Raw genomic sequence first — 16,920 nt, 5'->3', positions numbered from 1 at the left:
CTGCTTTAGTCATATATTCTAAGTGATGTAGTGTTTTGTCCCTTCAATGAGGAATTAACCTTTATTAGACTGCAGTGAGCTTCTTGGTGGGCACATATCTGCTCTCCTCTGTCTGGTAAACATCTGGTATCATCTCTTGTTTTAAATCTTCTTTGTGTTTTGAGTCTTGAATGATTACAGGCAGGGCTGTGCAATAATGAAATGACAAGACTAGTGTAGTCTGCAGCCACGCTGTTGGCTCTGTGAGGCTGTACTTTGGCACAGTGCTGCTGTAAGCTAAATGCTAACGTCAACGTGGGAACAATGAATGTAATGGCTGCTTCCACAGTTTGGGACAGACCAATAAGACAGACAGTGGTGCCGTGTTCGGGAGATGCAACCATACGGCGGTCTTGTTGAGGCCGGATTGTGTGGACAGTTAAATCATTTGACAACCAGAAACCATGGGTTACCAGAACCAATCACAAAGCAGCTGCAAACAACGTAAGAGGATGCAAAAAAGGACTAAGCTACAGTGCAAAAGTAAAAGAAGCTGATAGGATCACATGTCACTGGTAAATGATTGATCGATTGATTAAACGTTATCACCCCAACAGCCATGTTCATGTTGTAAGTAAGGCTAAAATTCAAGAAACTAAGTTAATATAGTTTTTTGTTTTAGGCATATTAAGAATTTGGCATACTGCACAACAGTGAAACAACATTCATTACCTTGAACATAATATTGGTTATTTTGTTATTGTTCATAAAGGTCATAAAATATTGAATAGTAATGTGAAAATATCTCTATTATGCAGCCGTAATAGCTTATGGTAACATCAGCTTTTCCTTATATCGCTACGTAAGGGTAGCTTTTTCAACCTGGACCTTTATTCCCAATGTTTTTGTTTCCAAGTCATTTACGGGAAGAACAATTTTTGAAATTGATCCAGAAAAAGGCTGTAATGTAACTACTCTGAGAAATCATATGTCATCAATTTACACCCATTAAAAGTGTTTGTTTTTGCCACTGACAGTCTAAGATTGTTATTTGAAGTGTCTGACAGCATTATTGAAAGGATCCCTACAGAGGAAGACATTTTTGTGAACAAGTAAGATCTTTCTTTTTAAGCCAGAAACAACCCCAGAATCGCTATCATCAAACACATCAGACTCCATTCAAATAATGAGTAATTTGAGCCTGTATGGAGCCAGCATATTTTCACATCTAACTGGGTGAATATAAAGGGTTAATTTCAACCAAAGCAGAGTTGGTGATTGTTGGACAGTGGAAAGACAAACCAAGACAATTTTTGTGAGTAAAATTTTGTTTCTGTCATCTTTGAATGAAGTGTGTTTTAGGATAGACTCACAAGTCAGTCTTTAGACGCTTTGCTTAACTAAAGACTGATGACTTTCTCCCTGATTTTGTGTTTAGATGGGCGGATACAATTTCAGAGTTTAAAAAAACTCCCTACGTTGCAGAACCAATAGTAAATCCGCAGGGCGGTCCTTCGGTGGCTCGCTGAACTCTTGTGCTCGTAAACATAGTCCCACTAGAAACACGTGTAGCGGTACAAAATGGCTCAAGTCACTGTAAGTCCTTCATTTCCACAACCTTGTGGACTGAGCACACGTTTGATAAAACGGAGTTTAATCTCTCGGCATCCATTTTCAAGCTCTCTGTGTGTTTGTGTCCTTGCAGACGAGAAAAGGAGGAGTGCACATTTCCGGGAGGGCGTGTCCTTTTCAAAAATGCAAGAGGCGTTGCTTTGTTGCCGGCCGTTTTCGCTGGTGTGTTAAACACACTTTAGAAAGGAGTGTCCCCAGACTATCAGAAGGAGGAGATCTCTGATTGTCTGGTGGCGAGACTAGTTTTAGGATGATAAAATTACTGTTTTTTGAATGGAGTCTGGTGGTTGGAGATGTCGGGGCTGTTTCTACTTAAACAAAAAAGAATCTCACTCTAACAAAAAAGGATCATTTCTATGATGTTGTTAAGACACTTAGAATAATAATCTGAGCCTGTCAGTGGCAAAAACAAACACTTTTAGTAGACGTAAATTGACATTGCGCAATTGCCCCAGGTGGTTACATTGCAGCCAGTTTCCCTGCTGTCAGCTGCAGCGCTCTCGCTCAATACTGAACCAATTTCAAAAACTGCCGTTCCCATTAGTCACTCACACACAACAACATGAGAAAATAGGGTCCAGGCTGAAAAATGCCAAAGCCACCCTTTAAACTGCGTCCATGGCTCCATCCACTGACATCTTTCAAGCTGCTAACTCTAACTTTCCTAAATGATAAGTTAAGAATAAGATTACATTACACTCTGTAATTTGATTTCACTGTGGGTCGTTTGAAAAATGCTTGACTAAGTCGCGGTGCATGCGCCATTGCATCAGCTACATTATTTATAGCTCTTTCGTATGTACAAGCTGGCAGTGACGCCGGTCATTAAAGGTACTGATACAGATAATCTGAGGCCGGCTATTTCTTGTGTGTGTGTGTGTGTGTGTGCGTATTGGTGCGTGACCATTTGATTCTGTCAGCAATAACTGTTGTGTTACCTCACACCATTGCATCGCCATAAATATTAGACAAGTCCAGGGATAAATATACTGTATGATGTGGCTTACTCTGACTCGTGATTCAGACGGCCGGCCCACAGTTACAGTTACTGTACGCTTCGTGCCTTATTGCTACTGTACATTTTGTCACTTCATAAAAGGGACAAACTTGACATACTTTTGAAAGGTGTGCGGCGCCACTTCATAACAAGAGGTGGCACCGGCACGGATGTCATACACACACATGCACAGACACAGAAACATTTAACCCAACTGCACCTCTGCCCCTATTTGGAGCAAGAAGAAGTCATCCCCGTCGAGGACAGCCAGGATGGAATCTTACATGATGTACTGTGGGTTGGGATTATTTTGTTCGCATGTTGAAACACAGGCTGATCTATAACTCTCTCCAAAAAGGGCAGGTGGTGAGTGACTGAGGTCATCACACAGCAGGCGATAAACAAACACCCCTGGATACAAACGCACCACACACACAAACACACCGCACACACCGCACACACTTGCTTTGTTCTCTTGCCAAATGATGGCAACCTCATCTCAACTTTCACATCCAAATGCACAGTTTCTCCCATTCTCTTTAAATCTTTCCCTCCTATTCACGCACACACACACACACACACACACACACACACACACAAACAGACATTTAGGAGAGATGATAGTGTGAGTGAGATGGCGGGATGCTATATCAGTGGTGGGATGGGTATATATTCCTGGCTGGTGCTGATAAGCCAACTGATGCCTTGCCTTATTTAGTCAGTACTCACTGCTGACACACTAGCAGAGTAGCGCACACTGCATGGCATGCACTCGCACTGTATGTGTTTGTCTTGTGCGTGTGTGTGTGTGTGTGTGTGTGTGAGGTGTTCCTGTATGGAGAGAGGTGAGTTCTGATTAGGTGAAAGCATATAGATAGTCTGTGTGCCTGTGAGTGATTGGAGGTGTGTGTGAGAGAGAGACAGACGACATGGATACACCCGCACATGTGCACCTAATGTTTTACTACTAACATGTACAGTTGCTGGCTTCCTATGTTGGGTCAGACATTAAATAAATTATTCTGCTTGAGAAATTTTTTTTCTGTCATTCAAAATTTTCTGTACTTCTGTACTGAAACATATTCAAGGACTCAGAATCATATAATTAGCTCTGCCACAGTGATTTCACAATGATGGTTATCATGACAGTTAATTTTCCTCATATATAGCAAACAGTTCTAATTTCGCAAAATATAATTAGCTATATTAGTTTCACTCAACATCCAAAAAAAAAGCAATTATGTATGAGAACATGGTCAAACATGCGCACTTAATATTGGTGAATATTTGGCTGCTGTTCACTTTCATTCAATCTTAACATCAAGTGGAGTTTAACTTCTGTGAACTTTGTTGTGTTTAACCAGGCAAAATTAGCCATGATAAACACAGACTGGCCCACATTATAGATGCTGCCTGGCTCGTAGTGAGTCGGCAGACAGGCACGGAAGGTAGGAAAATGGAAAAGGGACCAATGACATCATGATTCGTGATATTTATTAGCAAGCTTTCTGTGAGTGTCTCACCTGGTACTGCTCAAATTTGGTGATGGCTACTGGCCTGTATTAGGGCAACAACTATGGATTATTTTCAATATCAATTAATCTGCTGATTATTTTCACGATTAATCGATTAATAGTTTAGTTTATGAAATGCCAAAAAAAAAGTAAAAAATAAAAATAAAAAAAATCTCGGAGCAAAGAGCAATTTCCAATCGTCTTTCGGCGATCAAATTGCCAGGGGATTTATATTTTGTTTTCATTTTATTTCAAATATTTAAACATTAAAAAAAAATCTGTCATAGTAATGTCTTGTCTAATCAAACAACAAGCTTTCTGTGTACGTCACACCTTACACTGCCCAAATTTGGCGATGGCTACTGGCCTGTATTAGGACTGCAACTAACGATTATTTCCAATATCAATTAATCTGCAGATTATTTTCACAATTAATCAATTAATCATTTAGTCTATGAATTGCCAAAAAAGTGAAAAATGCTCTTTAAAATTTCCCAGAGCCCAAAGTAAAATTCCAGTTCCCTCTTTTGTCCAATTAAATGTCCACCACATCATACATAATCTATTATCATAAATGAAAAAAAAAAAGTGGTAAATTCTGACATTTAAGAAACTAGAACCACCAAATGTTCAACATGTTTCCTTGAAAAGTGACTGAAATGATTAACTGATTATCAAACTAGCTGGTGATTCATTTTTTCCCCCATTGACTAATCAATTAATCAATTAATCGATGTAGCTCGAGCCCTAAGACACTAAGCTTATCCACCAAAATCCATCCCATTTCTTAACCAACTCCCTCTCTGTCCTGTTTGCAAATTCAAAGTAAATCTATTCATATATGTGTGTGTGGCATAAGGACAAGCTAAACAGGGCCAAAAACAGCCTTGCTGGCAGAGGCAAAAAAGTGATGATGGCAAACACTAAACACTCCTGAATATCATTAGTCTCAACTTTTTGCTGATTGCTGTGAAGAAAAAATAAGCACCATATAAATATCTTTCCTGCTGCAGAGGACCGGCATATTAGGTGTTGGTTAACCTTTCACTAGAGCCTGCAGAGCAAACACTGCTATCAAATGGACACACACCCTTGGCCTTGGCGCACGGACCGGCTTACACTGTGTTTGTTTTAGCATTTTTATCATTCTTTGCGTTGTAGAGGCGGCGTGCTTAATCAACTTCACCTCGGAATAAGCTATGCAGACATTTAAACTAACTTTGTGCGGTCATTTTAACACCGCACACACACACACACACACACACACACACACACACACACACACGCTTCTGCTGTTGTGAGATAACACAGCGAGTTTAGGTGTAACAAAGGCCATTACAGTGGATTACACAGTGGATATACTGACACACCACCACCGGGCCACCCAGGATACCTAAACTGCTGATCTGTAACAGAAAGGCTTTGTGGGAGAAGCATCATGACACCGTGAACTGTTCAATGGCACAGTCACTTATCGCAGTTCACAGCTTTCTTACACACACACAAGCGCACACTGAATGTGTGTGTGTGTGTGTGTGTGTGTGTGTGTGTGTGTGTGTGTGTGTGTGTGTGTGTGTAGAAGTCCATTTTACATAGATAAGGCCGACAGCAGTGAATGGGGGTCACAGTCACAGAACTCCACTCCACCTCGTGGCACTAGCTCTCTATTGATTGGTTAATCACAAGCATGAGGTCATCAGCTCCACTCCAGAGGCTGATGGGATGGCTCTTCTGTACAGTAATACACAGGGGGAGGGATGGATGTGCCCCCTCTGTGCCCTTTTTAAATTCTGCTTTCTGTTCATTTCTGCCCACTCCGGCCTCCTCAGAAACCTCCTCCTCAGCAGAGTCGCTGCATCCCCCATCTTATCCAATCACCATTTATCCCCTGGCCTCGCTCCCTTCAATCCATTTCTCCTCTTTCTGTCTCTCCCACCGGCCCCCTCCCCTCCCTGTGGATCCACTGGGTACGCTCCACATTCAAAGACAGAGAGTCACGTGACTAGAACTGGATCGATACGAGTGCATCTTTTTTGCCATGCACTGTATAATGAGACTTACATAACGTGCTTACACACAGCCGTCACAGTCTGCCATTCTGGCTGTTTATAACACAAATACAGTCTTAAAAAGATTTCAGTCAGGGGAACGGAAGGGCTTGTTTTCAGATTTCCAGCAGCACATGATGGAGCGGCGCGTACCAGGCAGTAATTTGATTACTTACTACAGTACAGGGGACCTTGTTCGCTGCCATAAACACTTTGCATCAGCTTGAATGCTTTTACTGTTGCTGCTTTAGCACTATGCATCAGGTCATGTGTATCCTTCCGCCGTAAATTGTTTCCTGCTAAAGAGGAGATCTGATGGCTTTTTCTTTCAGCACATTATCCATTTTTCTCTTTTCCCAGTGGGTTTGTTGCAGCCTCACCGGTCTTCACTGTAACAGACACAGACTCATGATATCACGGGTCTTATCTGTGGAGTATGCAGGAGTTTTAATATTAAGCATGTTAAATCCACCTTATGTAATCTTTAGCTTATATCCTTGGAATCTGCAGAATAAAGCATTTCCTCTCCCCGCTCGTGAGAGGAATCATTATATTTTAAAAGAAGGTCTGGATATTTTAATAAAGCCTGCTATTCATAGAGTCTGCTATTACTGCATTGCTGAATGGCTGGGTTCAGCTCTGAGTCGAAGTACTCTTATTCGTTCACTGTCCTCATAATATTGAGGGTGTGTATTTTATTCTATCAATATATATCTAAAAATCTATCTATCTAAAAAATGTCGGAACAGCAGACAAAAAAAACTTTCAAAACAGGCTACATATATACGTATATTTTTGTAGCTATGCTTGTGACGTAGCTCAAAAGACGGGAGTGTCAGTTTGGTGGTCCATCCATCACTTTGGCCATGACTAAAATATCTCATCAACTACTTTTGTACTGATATTCATGGTACCCAGAGTAAGGTTGCTCAATTGTTTCTATGTTCATATCTTCTAAATGTGGCCACTCAACATCGAAGAAACAATTAACATTGGTGAATATCTGGCTGCCGTTCATGCCCGTTCAATGCAAGGAAAGTGTTGAGTAAAACATTTGCGTCTGGTGGCAAAATTGCATCTTAACATTGTGTGGAGTTTAACTTTGGTGAACTCTTGATTATTGCTGTGTTTAACCAGCCTATATTTCAAAATTGGGCCATGAAAAATACAAACTGCCCCACATGAGAGATGCTGCCTGGTGAGCAGTGAGCAGTGAGTCAGGAGACAGGCAGGGAATGTATGAAAATGCAAAAGGTGCACCCCAGCGTTCCTGTTCTACGAAGTTTAGTTCTTATATTGTATCAACAGATTGCCTTATAATATGGTGGAAGGACCAATCATTCATCTCTATATTATTTATACAGTCTTGGACATACTGTGGAGATTCAACTGTAATTTACGGATGAATGGATGAGAATGGTGAAATGTTATGTCAATGAACATGTGAACCATGTAAAATCCTAATAAAAAGAGAATTGAAAAAAAAAAGAAAATGGAAAAGGTACCAATGACATCATAATTTGTGATATTTATTAGCACGCTTTTTGTGTGCGTCACACCTGGCACTGTTCAAATTTGGCGATGGCTACTGGCCTGTAATAGGGCTGCAACTAACCATTATTTTTTTATCAATTAGTCCGGCAATTATTTTTACAATTCATCATTTAATCTATGAAATGCCAAAAAAAAAAAAAAAAAAAAGAAAAGCGAAAAATATTCATTACCAGAACGCAGAGCAGGAGATTTATATTTTGTTTTCATTTTACGTAAAATATTTAAACATGTAAAAAAATCTAATAGTAATGTCTCCTCTAATCATACAACAGCATCCTTTTAAAACTCTTGGTGCAACAATATTACAGCATCATGTTCCACTTTACATTACTTCCTTATCTTTAATGTCCCAATCTGAATCATATCTGTAAGGTTAACAACTCTTGAGCAGACACGTGGAGAACTGAGATGCGGAGTGTCACATCCATGGAAAAGAGACAGCAAATTGGGCTCAGTGGGAAGACATGCTGCTTCACCTGAAACATCTTTAAATGCAGAGTCGGGTGCAGATTGTAGAGATTATTTTAGAACATCTTAGTTCTGATAGTAAGTTAGTTAAAATTGCCTTAATATCAGTGTCGTCAATATACGATCCGCTCGCCAATTGGCACAAGCCTGGCCCAGAGAATGAATCCTAAAGACTCTGTTGATCCCCTGACTCTTACTGTAGCGCCACCCAGCAGGTCAAAGTTTTGTGCAAACATTCATGGTTCCCAGAGGATGAATCAAAATAGCTTTGCTGGTCCCCTGACAATTCCTCTAGCGCCACCATGATGAAGACATTTCTAATTTTGAGTAAAATGTCTCAACAGCTAGTGATTGGATTGTCATGAAATTTGGAGCATGTGTTCATGTTCACAGCGGGATGAATGGTAATAACTTTGGTGATCCCTTAATAGTTCATCTCGTGCCGTCATCAGGTCAAATTCGAATTTGTCCACTAGTATTTTAGTGCTAATAAGCAAATGTTAGCATGTTGACAAGCTAAACTAAAATGGTGAACATGGTAAATATTTTACCTGCTAAACATCCGCATGTTAGCATTGTCACTATGAACATGTTAGCATGCTAGCATTAGCATTTAGCAATGCTGTGCCCAAGTACTCTACAGGAGTTTTTTTTCCTAGGATGGCGAAGGCATGGCCCACCCCACTCTTCCTCTGGTTGGCTTACCCTCACATTCTCACCATAATCCTAACCAGTATCACTCCTCTTGCCCAATCAGAGAAGGCAACTAGTACTAGCCAATCAGAGGCAGAGGAGGGCGGGTAATGCCTTCACTATCCAAGGAAATAAATAAGTTGTATTGTACAGTATAGTCTTATTCTTCAAAGACTAACTGAGCAGACGAATCGATTAAAGTTGAATTATAGTTAATTGTTTCTTTAAATTATTTGATTCATTGACAGAATTATTGTTTGTGTGTGAGTATGAGTGTGTTTTCTTTGTGTTGAGTGTGTGCATGAGACAGAAATACAATGAACTTGGTCTTTGTTTTTGCGTATTAAAAATGCTAATATGTTTTCATGCATGCAAATTCCTGTGCACCTCTGGAGACAATGGAAAAAAAAAAAATCAAAACAGGCGTGATTGCACAGAGACCTTTTCACAGCCTGTACACATCCTCGCTGTCTTCAGTCTAATGATTCCCTGATGCTACGAAACCAGAGGATGTCAAAGCGATGCAGCGTACACTGAACTGTGTCCCAGTAGGAGGGAGGCTTTAAATGAAAAGGTCACATCTCATCCACCTGTTAAAGAGCAGATGCCACATCAGAGCAATACTTGGCAGGAGGAGCAGGTATCATTATTGGGCACACGAGACGCACTTGGCGCGGGCGCAGGTATGGCTATACTGCTCACACGCATAAACTCGCAGGCGCACAAATCTCTCTCTCACACACACAAGATGCCTGACCCCTCAGCCTGGGAATGAAAGATATGGGCAGAGAATAGAAACAGAACCTTTTCCAGGGATGATCACACCGGCTACACAAAAGCCTTGACTGTTGATGATGTATAAAGGTCGGGGCTGTTGTCATGGGACTCCACTTACACAAGACGGGGCCTTCAATCAGACCCGGAGATATCTCTCAAACAGGCCACTGCTCTGACTTTTCAATGGCGACAATAGACTCCTGAGGATGTTTACCCTGTCTCTCTTGTGTTTACACAGTAAACACCCACATGCACATACACATGAAGCATGAATGAACACATTACCTGGAAGCTGCTATTTCCACTTTACTCCTGGCGATGGCTGCAGCCCTCTGTGCCGCCTCCACGGCCCGATCTACCTTCTCTTTGGTTTTGGGGTTCTTAAGAGGAATCAACTGCTTCCTTATTCCACGCACCAGCACGTTATTTTTGTACTTCCCTTCTTCTTTGGTGCCATCTGGGAAAACTGTGCACCCGTAACCATGGCGCTTGTTGTTAAGCCACTCTCCCTCATACTTCATCCCGTTGGATCTCTCTGAAACACCAAATCCATTGCGCTTGTCGTTCTTCCACTCGCCCATGTACGTCTCGGTCGTGGTGGCATCCACATGGTCCTCTAGAGGTAGGTCCTCATCCGGCAGCTCGCCATCTCCAATGGATATGGTAGAGTTGGCATCACTGGAGCTGATGCGGCTCATGGCAGCATCACTGCGTGCGGAGCTGCGCTTGCTTGAGATAGAGGTCCGAGAGTCAGACTTGCGCAACTGCCGGAGGCTGCCGAAGAGTGAACCTCGGCGGAACAGGCCCTTCTTCTTGCCGGTGACGACCTCGCTGTCTGAGTGGAAGTTAAGGACGAAGCCGCCGCGACTGCCTGTTGGTGTGTCTGCAGGGGAGGAGAGGTCCTGGAGCACTGTGCCGTTGCTCTGCTCAGAGCGCAGGGAGGCCAGAGACGTGCGGAGAGGAGAGCGGATAACAGTAGCCATGCCATAGGGAACACTCTGACGCACGCCGTAGCCATGTCGCATCCCACCCATCCACTGGCCTTGATAGGTACCTGAGGAAGCAGCAGACAGGAGTGAATGAGATTAGTCACAACAACTGTTTACACCAACCTTTTCACCTCAAGGCCTCTTTGAATGAGGCATTATGTGCATGTGACTTCTCATCACATGTTGCACATGTGTATAAGTTGTGACTAGTGCCACCAAAGAGTGAGTTTTCTTTCTCAAACTGTTTTGTGTTAATACTTTTAGAGGTCAGACTATCTGGTTCTTCATTAAAAGCATTTAGCTCAGAGGAAAATACATTATTTTGTGCAGTAGACGTTTGTTTTGTCTTCTTTTCTGTCAGTCATCCTGAGGCCCCTCAGGTTCATCCTGTGACCCACTGGAGGGTTTCTAACCCCAATGTTGGGAACCGCTACTAAATAGGATGAAACACTGTCACACAGTCAGTGTTTCTACAAAATTTCAAAACTTCTCATGACTTTTCAAGGACCTACAATAAAATTTCCATGACCTTTCATAATGTATAATAAGAACAGAACTGCACAGTGCACTTTTCTCCAAATGGTAATTATACTGTATTGCAGAGCCCCCAAAGTGGGGAAGTGACAGCCGAGAGTTTGGTTGGCACACTGGTCATTTCCTTTGGGGAAAAAGAATGCTCTGTACCTTCGAACTACCATGGTCTACTTTCAGAGCAGTTAAAAGGTAACCAAAGTGCGCACTGGCGCTCTGAGTGACACCCTGTCAATTGTTCCACATCACAAATGCAGCACAATTAAAAGGATTAGTGGGACATAGGTATAGAAACTTTGGGATTCATGAGCCTACATGTTGAATCACACTGTTGCAACATTTTTGTAGCACATCAGATTCAAACTCTTTTCAAACATAATACCAGCTAGGTGGCATACACCGACAGGAAGGTGGAGTTTGGGGAGAAAAAGAGGAAACGGACGTGATTGTAAACACAACATCATCCACAGAAACATAGATTTTATGAAGAGCTACAGACAATAAATTACTGTTACAGTACATTACATGGAAGGTTACTAATGGAAGATTACTGGAACAATTGATTTCATTACACACAACAAATTCCATGACTTTTCTGAAACTTTCAAGGATTTTACTAATTCCATGACTTTTCCAGGCCTGGAAAATTAGACTGTGGCATTCCATGACCGTGGGGACCCTGCACAGTATTAAAAAATTCAATCCAATTCCGTTCAATAGAACTTTATCTATCCTGAAGGAAATTCTTGTGCCAGGGAATGCTTCAAATTACAGTAACCACAATCTAATGTTCAAAACCAGTAACAACCAGAATAACCAGTGGGTTCCCCGGGTCAGGGTCACTCACTGGGCCCAGTTTTAGAACAATAGAGTATTAAGTATCTGGCAAAATATATAAATATACAAGACAAGAAGTGTTTTCTCGCCAGATATTTAAAAAAGGAATATCAGCGCAAAAACGGCATGGCACTTCTATTGTGATTTAGTGTTTTAATTTTAGGTAGTACACTCTTTTACCATCTCTAAACTAAAACAGTGTCTTGTATTTATCAGGTAAAGAGGTAGGAAGATGTAAGGTGACAAAAGTTGCTCAGAATGGTGCGACTTTACGTTTAATAGCACTATTTGGGCAAATTAAATTAGGCCTCACTCTGTGAGTAACTCTCTCCGTTACCCATCAATTCCAAGAAGAGACAGCTAGCATCGGCTGGTATGATAAAGCACAATCAAAAGTGGTCCCAAGCTGCTTGTGTGTGTGTTTGCCTGTGTGTACAGTCTGTTTGTCTCACCAGGCCCGCTTCCAAAAAGTGGCTGTCTTTTATCTAAATCAATTGAAATAGTGTACGAGCTTAGAAAATGTCTGCAGTGTGGGATTTCCACAAACTGAGGAAACATTTTAAAGTGCTCCTGCAGATGACGGAGTCCTTAAGGGGGGTGTTTTTGCACCCACACTGATGATAACAGCAGATTATTTGAAGATGTGTATATCTGAACAGCTTAACCTATTTTGAGGAATGCTTTTAAGTCATACCAGGGTAAAATGTACCGTCGCAGTTACACTGAGTTTGGATTTATTTTGGTGCTTGTGGTGACAGTCACAAGAAGGTTTATCTCTGCATTCTGTTGGCCAGATATTCTCTATATCAGCACTAAATCCTTGAAACAGCGTTGCATGTGGGAGCACAGAGGAGCCTTGCTGTAAGGGTGCGGAGTATGTCAGCTAATGAAATGTTTTCTCTCCTTCCCCTCAGATCTGGGACTGTGAGCATAACTAACTCAATCACAGAGATTTGATTAAGGTACTGATACTGAGGATCACTTGGGATGAATGTGAATCACTCAGCGAGGAGCCTATTTTCAGGGCGGCCAATAACTCCCCCACCGACAGTAGGCACATCCACCACCATCCGTTTGTCTCTGACGACAGGGAATTGCTATGAGTCACATAATGAGAGGAATACTTCATTAATCCCATTTGGTGCTGCTGAGCCCAATGAGCATGTGCTGTCCTACTGTAGCTTCTTCAGAGGATCATATTACAATTCCGATGCTTATAATAAGAAAGGCTTGTTAAGCCAGCACTTGAATCTCATTGACCAGTACAATTAAATAAGGCATAATGGTCAGAATCTTACAAAAAAATTGATATACCAGCCCAGGCAGGAATTTAGATGGATAAACAGTGTGAGATTAACAGGCTGGCTCTGCGCTGCAGTTCAAATCGGTGACCCTGCAGATCAAGTTATCAGGATGTTGCAGGGTCAGACAGCCAGATGTTCTGTAGATCCTCTAGGATCAGCTGATTTCCCAAGCCCGGCCCTCTGTAACCATCATATGTGAGGCATTTACTCTGCACCATAAGGCCTCCGTTAGCGGAGATGATGCTCACAAATCTCCCAAAGACTTGGATGTTTTATAATCAGAGAGGACCGTCTGTGATATTGCTTGCGAGCACTTGTGTTTGCGGGCTTATCAGGATGTTTGCTCCCTGATCACACAGGTCTCGAGACAATCTGTGAACACACCAGTGATTAGTGAGATCAAAGCTCTGAGAGGGGCCAGCACTGACCTCTCACTCTCGTGTCGAAGAGTGTGTTCTGTGTATCACATGGCTGAATGCATGGATGATATCTGTATACTTGTAAGTGTTTTATCTTCCATTTTTGAAGTTTCACAGAAATTAGAAAATGCATCCAATGTGTAAAAACATTTGCACTAGTTTTTAAACAAGTATCAGTGTCTTGACACTTGCAGAATGGCTTTGCTGCCAATAAAAGTAGCACTTTCTCAAAGTTCTTTTCATTTGGAGATGCTGGCATTTACGCAAAAGACTTGCAGAGGTGTGTTATCGCAGTTTAATGTGAAAATGATAGAGGAGTAGGTGATAGTCTGGCTATAATTGGCTCCAAACACACTGATTTGCTCTGATTTCCAAACTCCTTCTGGTGCCACCGAGCTGGCAACAGGAGTCACTCTCCTCCCACTGTCATATGAGGAGCAACCGGTAGTTGCCAAATGAGATGTGCGTTGGAAAAGAACCCACATCTCAAACTGCATCCTGCAAGTTAACATGACAAGACTGGTAAGTCATAGTTTTTTTAGGGGGAGTAAGTGATGATGCGCTTGACCACGGTGCGCAGTGCGCAATATCAGATTCAACTCAGATCATATCAGATGGAGATCCATGCACTGATGTATTTCCATTAGCCTCCCTCAGTTTGAGCATCCTCACACACACACAGGGTTCATAACACATCATCAGCCACAGCGTTAAAGCGACACACACGTTAAACAAACACTGGGCCATATTCATAAGACAGGGTTTCTTACCGCCATCGCCGTAGGTTTCGATCCCATATCCATCCTGCAGCCCGTTGCTCCAGGTGCCGTCGTATCTGGCAGGTGTGTTGTGGCTCTGCCGGATACCGTACCGACCCTTAAAACCGTGACTCCACTCCCCGCGGTATATCCACTTTCCTTTATTCTCCACCCCGAGCCCGTGTCGCTTCCCCTGGGACCAGTACCCCTTGTAGGTATTCCCGCTGGGCCAAGTGTACACGCCTACTATCTCAAAGCCGTGCGACCAGGACCCGGCGTACTCGCCCTGGCCCTTGGGTCCGGTGCAGATGCCGTGTCCGTGGGCTTTGCCATCCTCCCACCCCCCGCAGTAAGTGCCACCGTCGTCGAAGTCAAACCTTCCGCCCGTCATTCAGATATAGGCTGGAAATAAAGCCGATCGTGCGCTGCTGCAGACTCAGGCGTCTCCAGGACCGAGGCTGGTGGCTCCAGGACCGGTGGTGTGATGAAAGGATGAGCCAACAGGATGATGATGACTAGAGGGAGAGAAAATAGCAGGGTGAGGAGAGTGGAGTGGTACTTCTAGACACGGATGTGCAATACAAGAGGCATGCGTAACGGTAAGTGTAAAGGTATGAATGGTGGGCGTCATTTACCGGAGGCGCACGCCGGTTTCTCCGCGGTGTGTTGCTCGTCTCCCCCCTCTCACCCACTGATCACAGAGGGAGAGAGAGAGGCGTCGAGTCCCTGCTGAGGAAAGACACTGGGCCAATCGCAACGTCACGCCACAGGGACCTCCCACTCTCCTCTCCCTCTCCCTCCCTCAGTGGACGCCTCAAACCACCCCCAAAATAACGCACCTCCATAGGCCTACCTATAACAGCCCCCCCCATACATCTGAGAGACGCGCCGGATTTTACACAGCTATGAATTCCCACATTGCAATTTCCCATAATACATCATAATATTTATCTGTGATTATCAATGGTGAGTTTATGATCACACTTAATCAATAAAATCCCCATTACCTATTCTGTGAAATCATAATATAGTGCACTAAAAACTGTATACAGCTCTTTAAAGTCTTAGAAATCATAATAATTTGTAAAGATTTGTTTGATTTTGCACTCTAAGATTTTTATTATTCAATTTATCTTAAATATTGTCTTATTATTTCTGCTATATATGAGAGCTAAAAAACAGTGAGTGAATTCAAAATGTGTTTTTGGCCCATGTGACCTCAAAATGACTTCTTAAATGTATATAAAAAAAACTTAAATAATTCAACAATTAGATTACTCAGTGACATTATTTAGTGAATGAATCACATAAGTTATTCACTCTTTAAAATGTGCATAAAATGTAGTAAAAAATAAGTATCGCCTTAAGTGATAGTGGTGACCTTTAATATCAGCACTTTTTGCTCTGAGGTTGACCAACAACAGCCTGTGTAGACCAGCAGGTGACTTACCCATTAAATGAATAGATAACAGCGACCTCTGCTGTCCAAATATTATATTATTAGTATTTATTGCATAGCTGGAAAAAAGTTAAAGTGAGAGGTGAAGTGTTGAGCTGTGTCGTGTGGATATGGGGTGCCGTTTGTAAAGTGGCTCACGCTGAAAATAACATCAACATTTTGCCACATTTAGCTTCAAACAATGTTTAAAAAAGTGTTGTGAATTTTTTAACGTCACCTTTTACCACATTTACAGCAATATTTATTAACTTAGACATATATTAAATAGTTAAATCTATATATTAAATGTGGCACCTAAATGTTAAATGTTAAATCTAAATATTAAATCTAAATCTAAATCTAAATCTAAATCTAAATGTTAAATCTAAATGCTAAATCTAAATCTAAACGTTAAATCTAAATGCTAAATATAAATATAAATATAAATGCTAAATCTAAATCTAAATGTTAAATGATATAGTGACGTGAAAAATGTGAGATATTCATATATATATATATATGTAGCTAAACTCCGCTGGTTTTCTACCCGGAAGTATTTGTAAACAACAGGGTGATTCCCTCCGAAGGGACACTAACAACTCAAAGTACACATCAAATAAAATTTCTCCAAACATGTTTCTTGTTATTTTAGGTAGTTATTATCACACTAGTGTATGTTCAAGTGTTCATTTCCCCCGATAAGTTGGTTTTAATTCATTATTTGATTCTATAAACACAGTCTGACCATCTCGAGCTTTTATTTTGGTTCCAGTGACTGGCAGTGTGAATTTGCATATTAGCTAAATATTTAGTTCCACCCAGAACATTTAGATTTAACATTTAACATTTAGATTTAGATTTAGCATTGAGATTTAACATTTAGATTTAGATTTAACATTTATATTTATATTTATATTTAGCATTTAGATTTAACATTTAGATTTAGATTTAGCATTTAGATTTAACATTTAGATTTAGATTT

The 16,920-nt window shown here is 41.5% G+C and overlaps 1 protein-coding gene across 1 annotated transcript in view; it reads right to left on the bottom strand.

The window, feature by feature from the left end:
• The window catches only part of jph1a (junctophilin 1a), a 44,521-nt gene extending 29,262 nt beyond the window's left edge, over window positions 1-15,259 (bottom strand). The window contains exons 1-3 of the mRNA XM_033638797.2: window positions 15,136-15,259; window positions 14,513-15,015; window positions 9,948-10,716 (exon numbers count right to left, since the gene is read on the bottom strand). Coding sequence (XP_033494688.1) covers window positions 9,948-10,716; window positions 14,513-14,891 — 1,148 coding nt within the window. The 5' untranslated portion in view covers window positions 14,892-15,015; window positions 15,136-15,259. The remainder of the gene's footprint in view (window positions 1-9,947; window positions 10,717-14,512; window positions 15,016-15,135) is intronic.
• Between the last annotated feature and the right edge of the window lie 1,661 nt (window positions 15,260-16,920).

Source organism: Epinephelus lanceolatus, chromosome 20 (genome assembly GCF_041903045.1).
Source record: "Epinephelus lanceolatus isolate andai-2023 chromosome 20, ASM4190304v1, whole genome shotgun sequence".
Classification (NCBI taxonomy): Eukaryota; Metazoa; Chordata; class Actinopteri; order Perciformes; family Serranidae; genus Epinephelus; species Epinephelus lanceolatus.
Note: the sequence above shows the minus strand (reverse complement) of the source record. Positions and strands in the feature narration are given on the sequence as shown.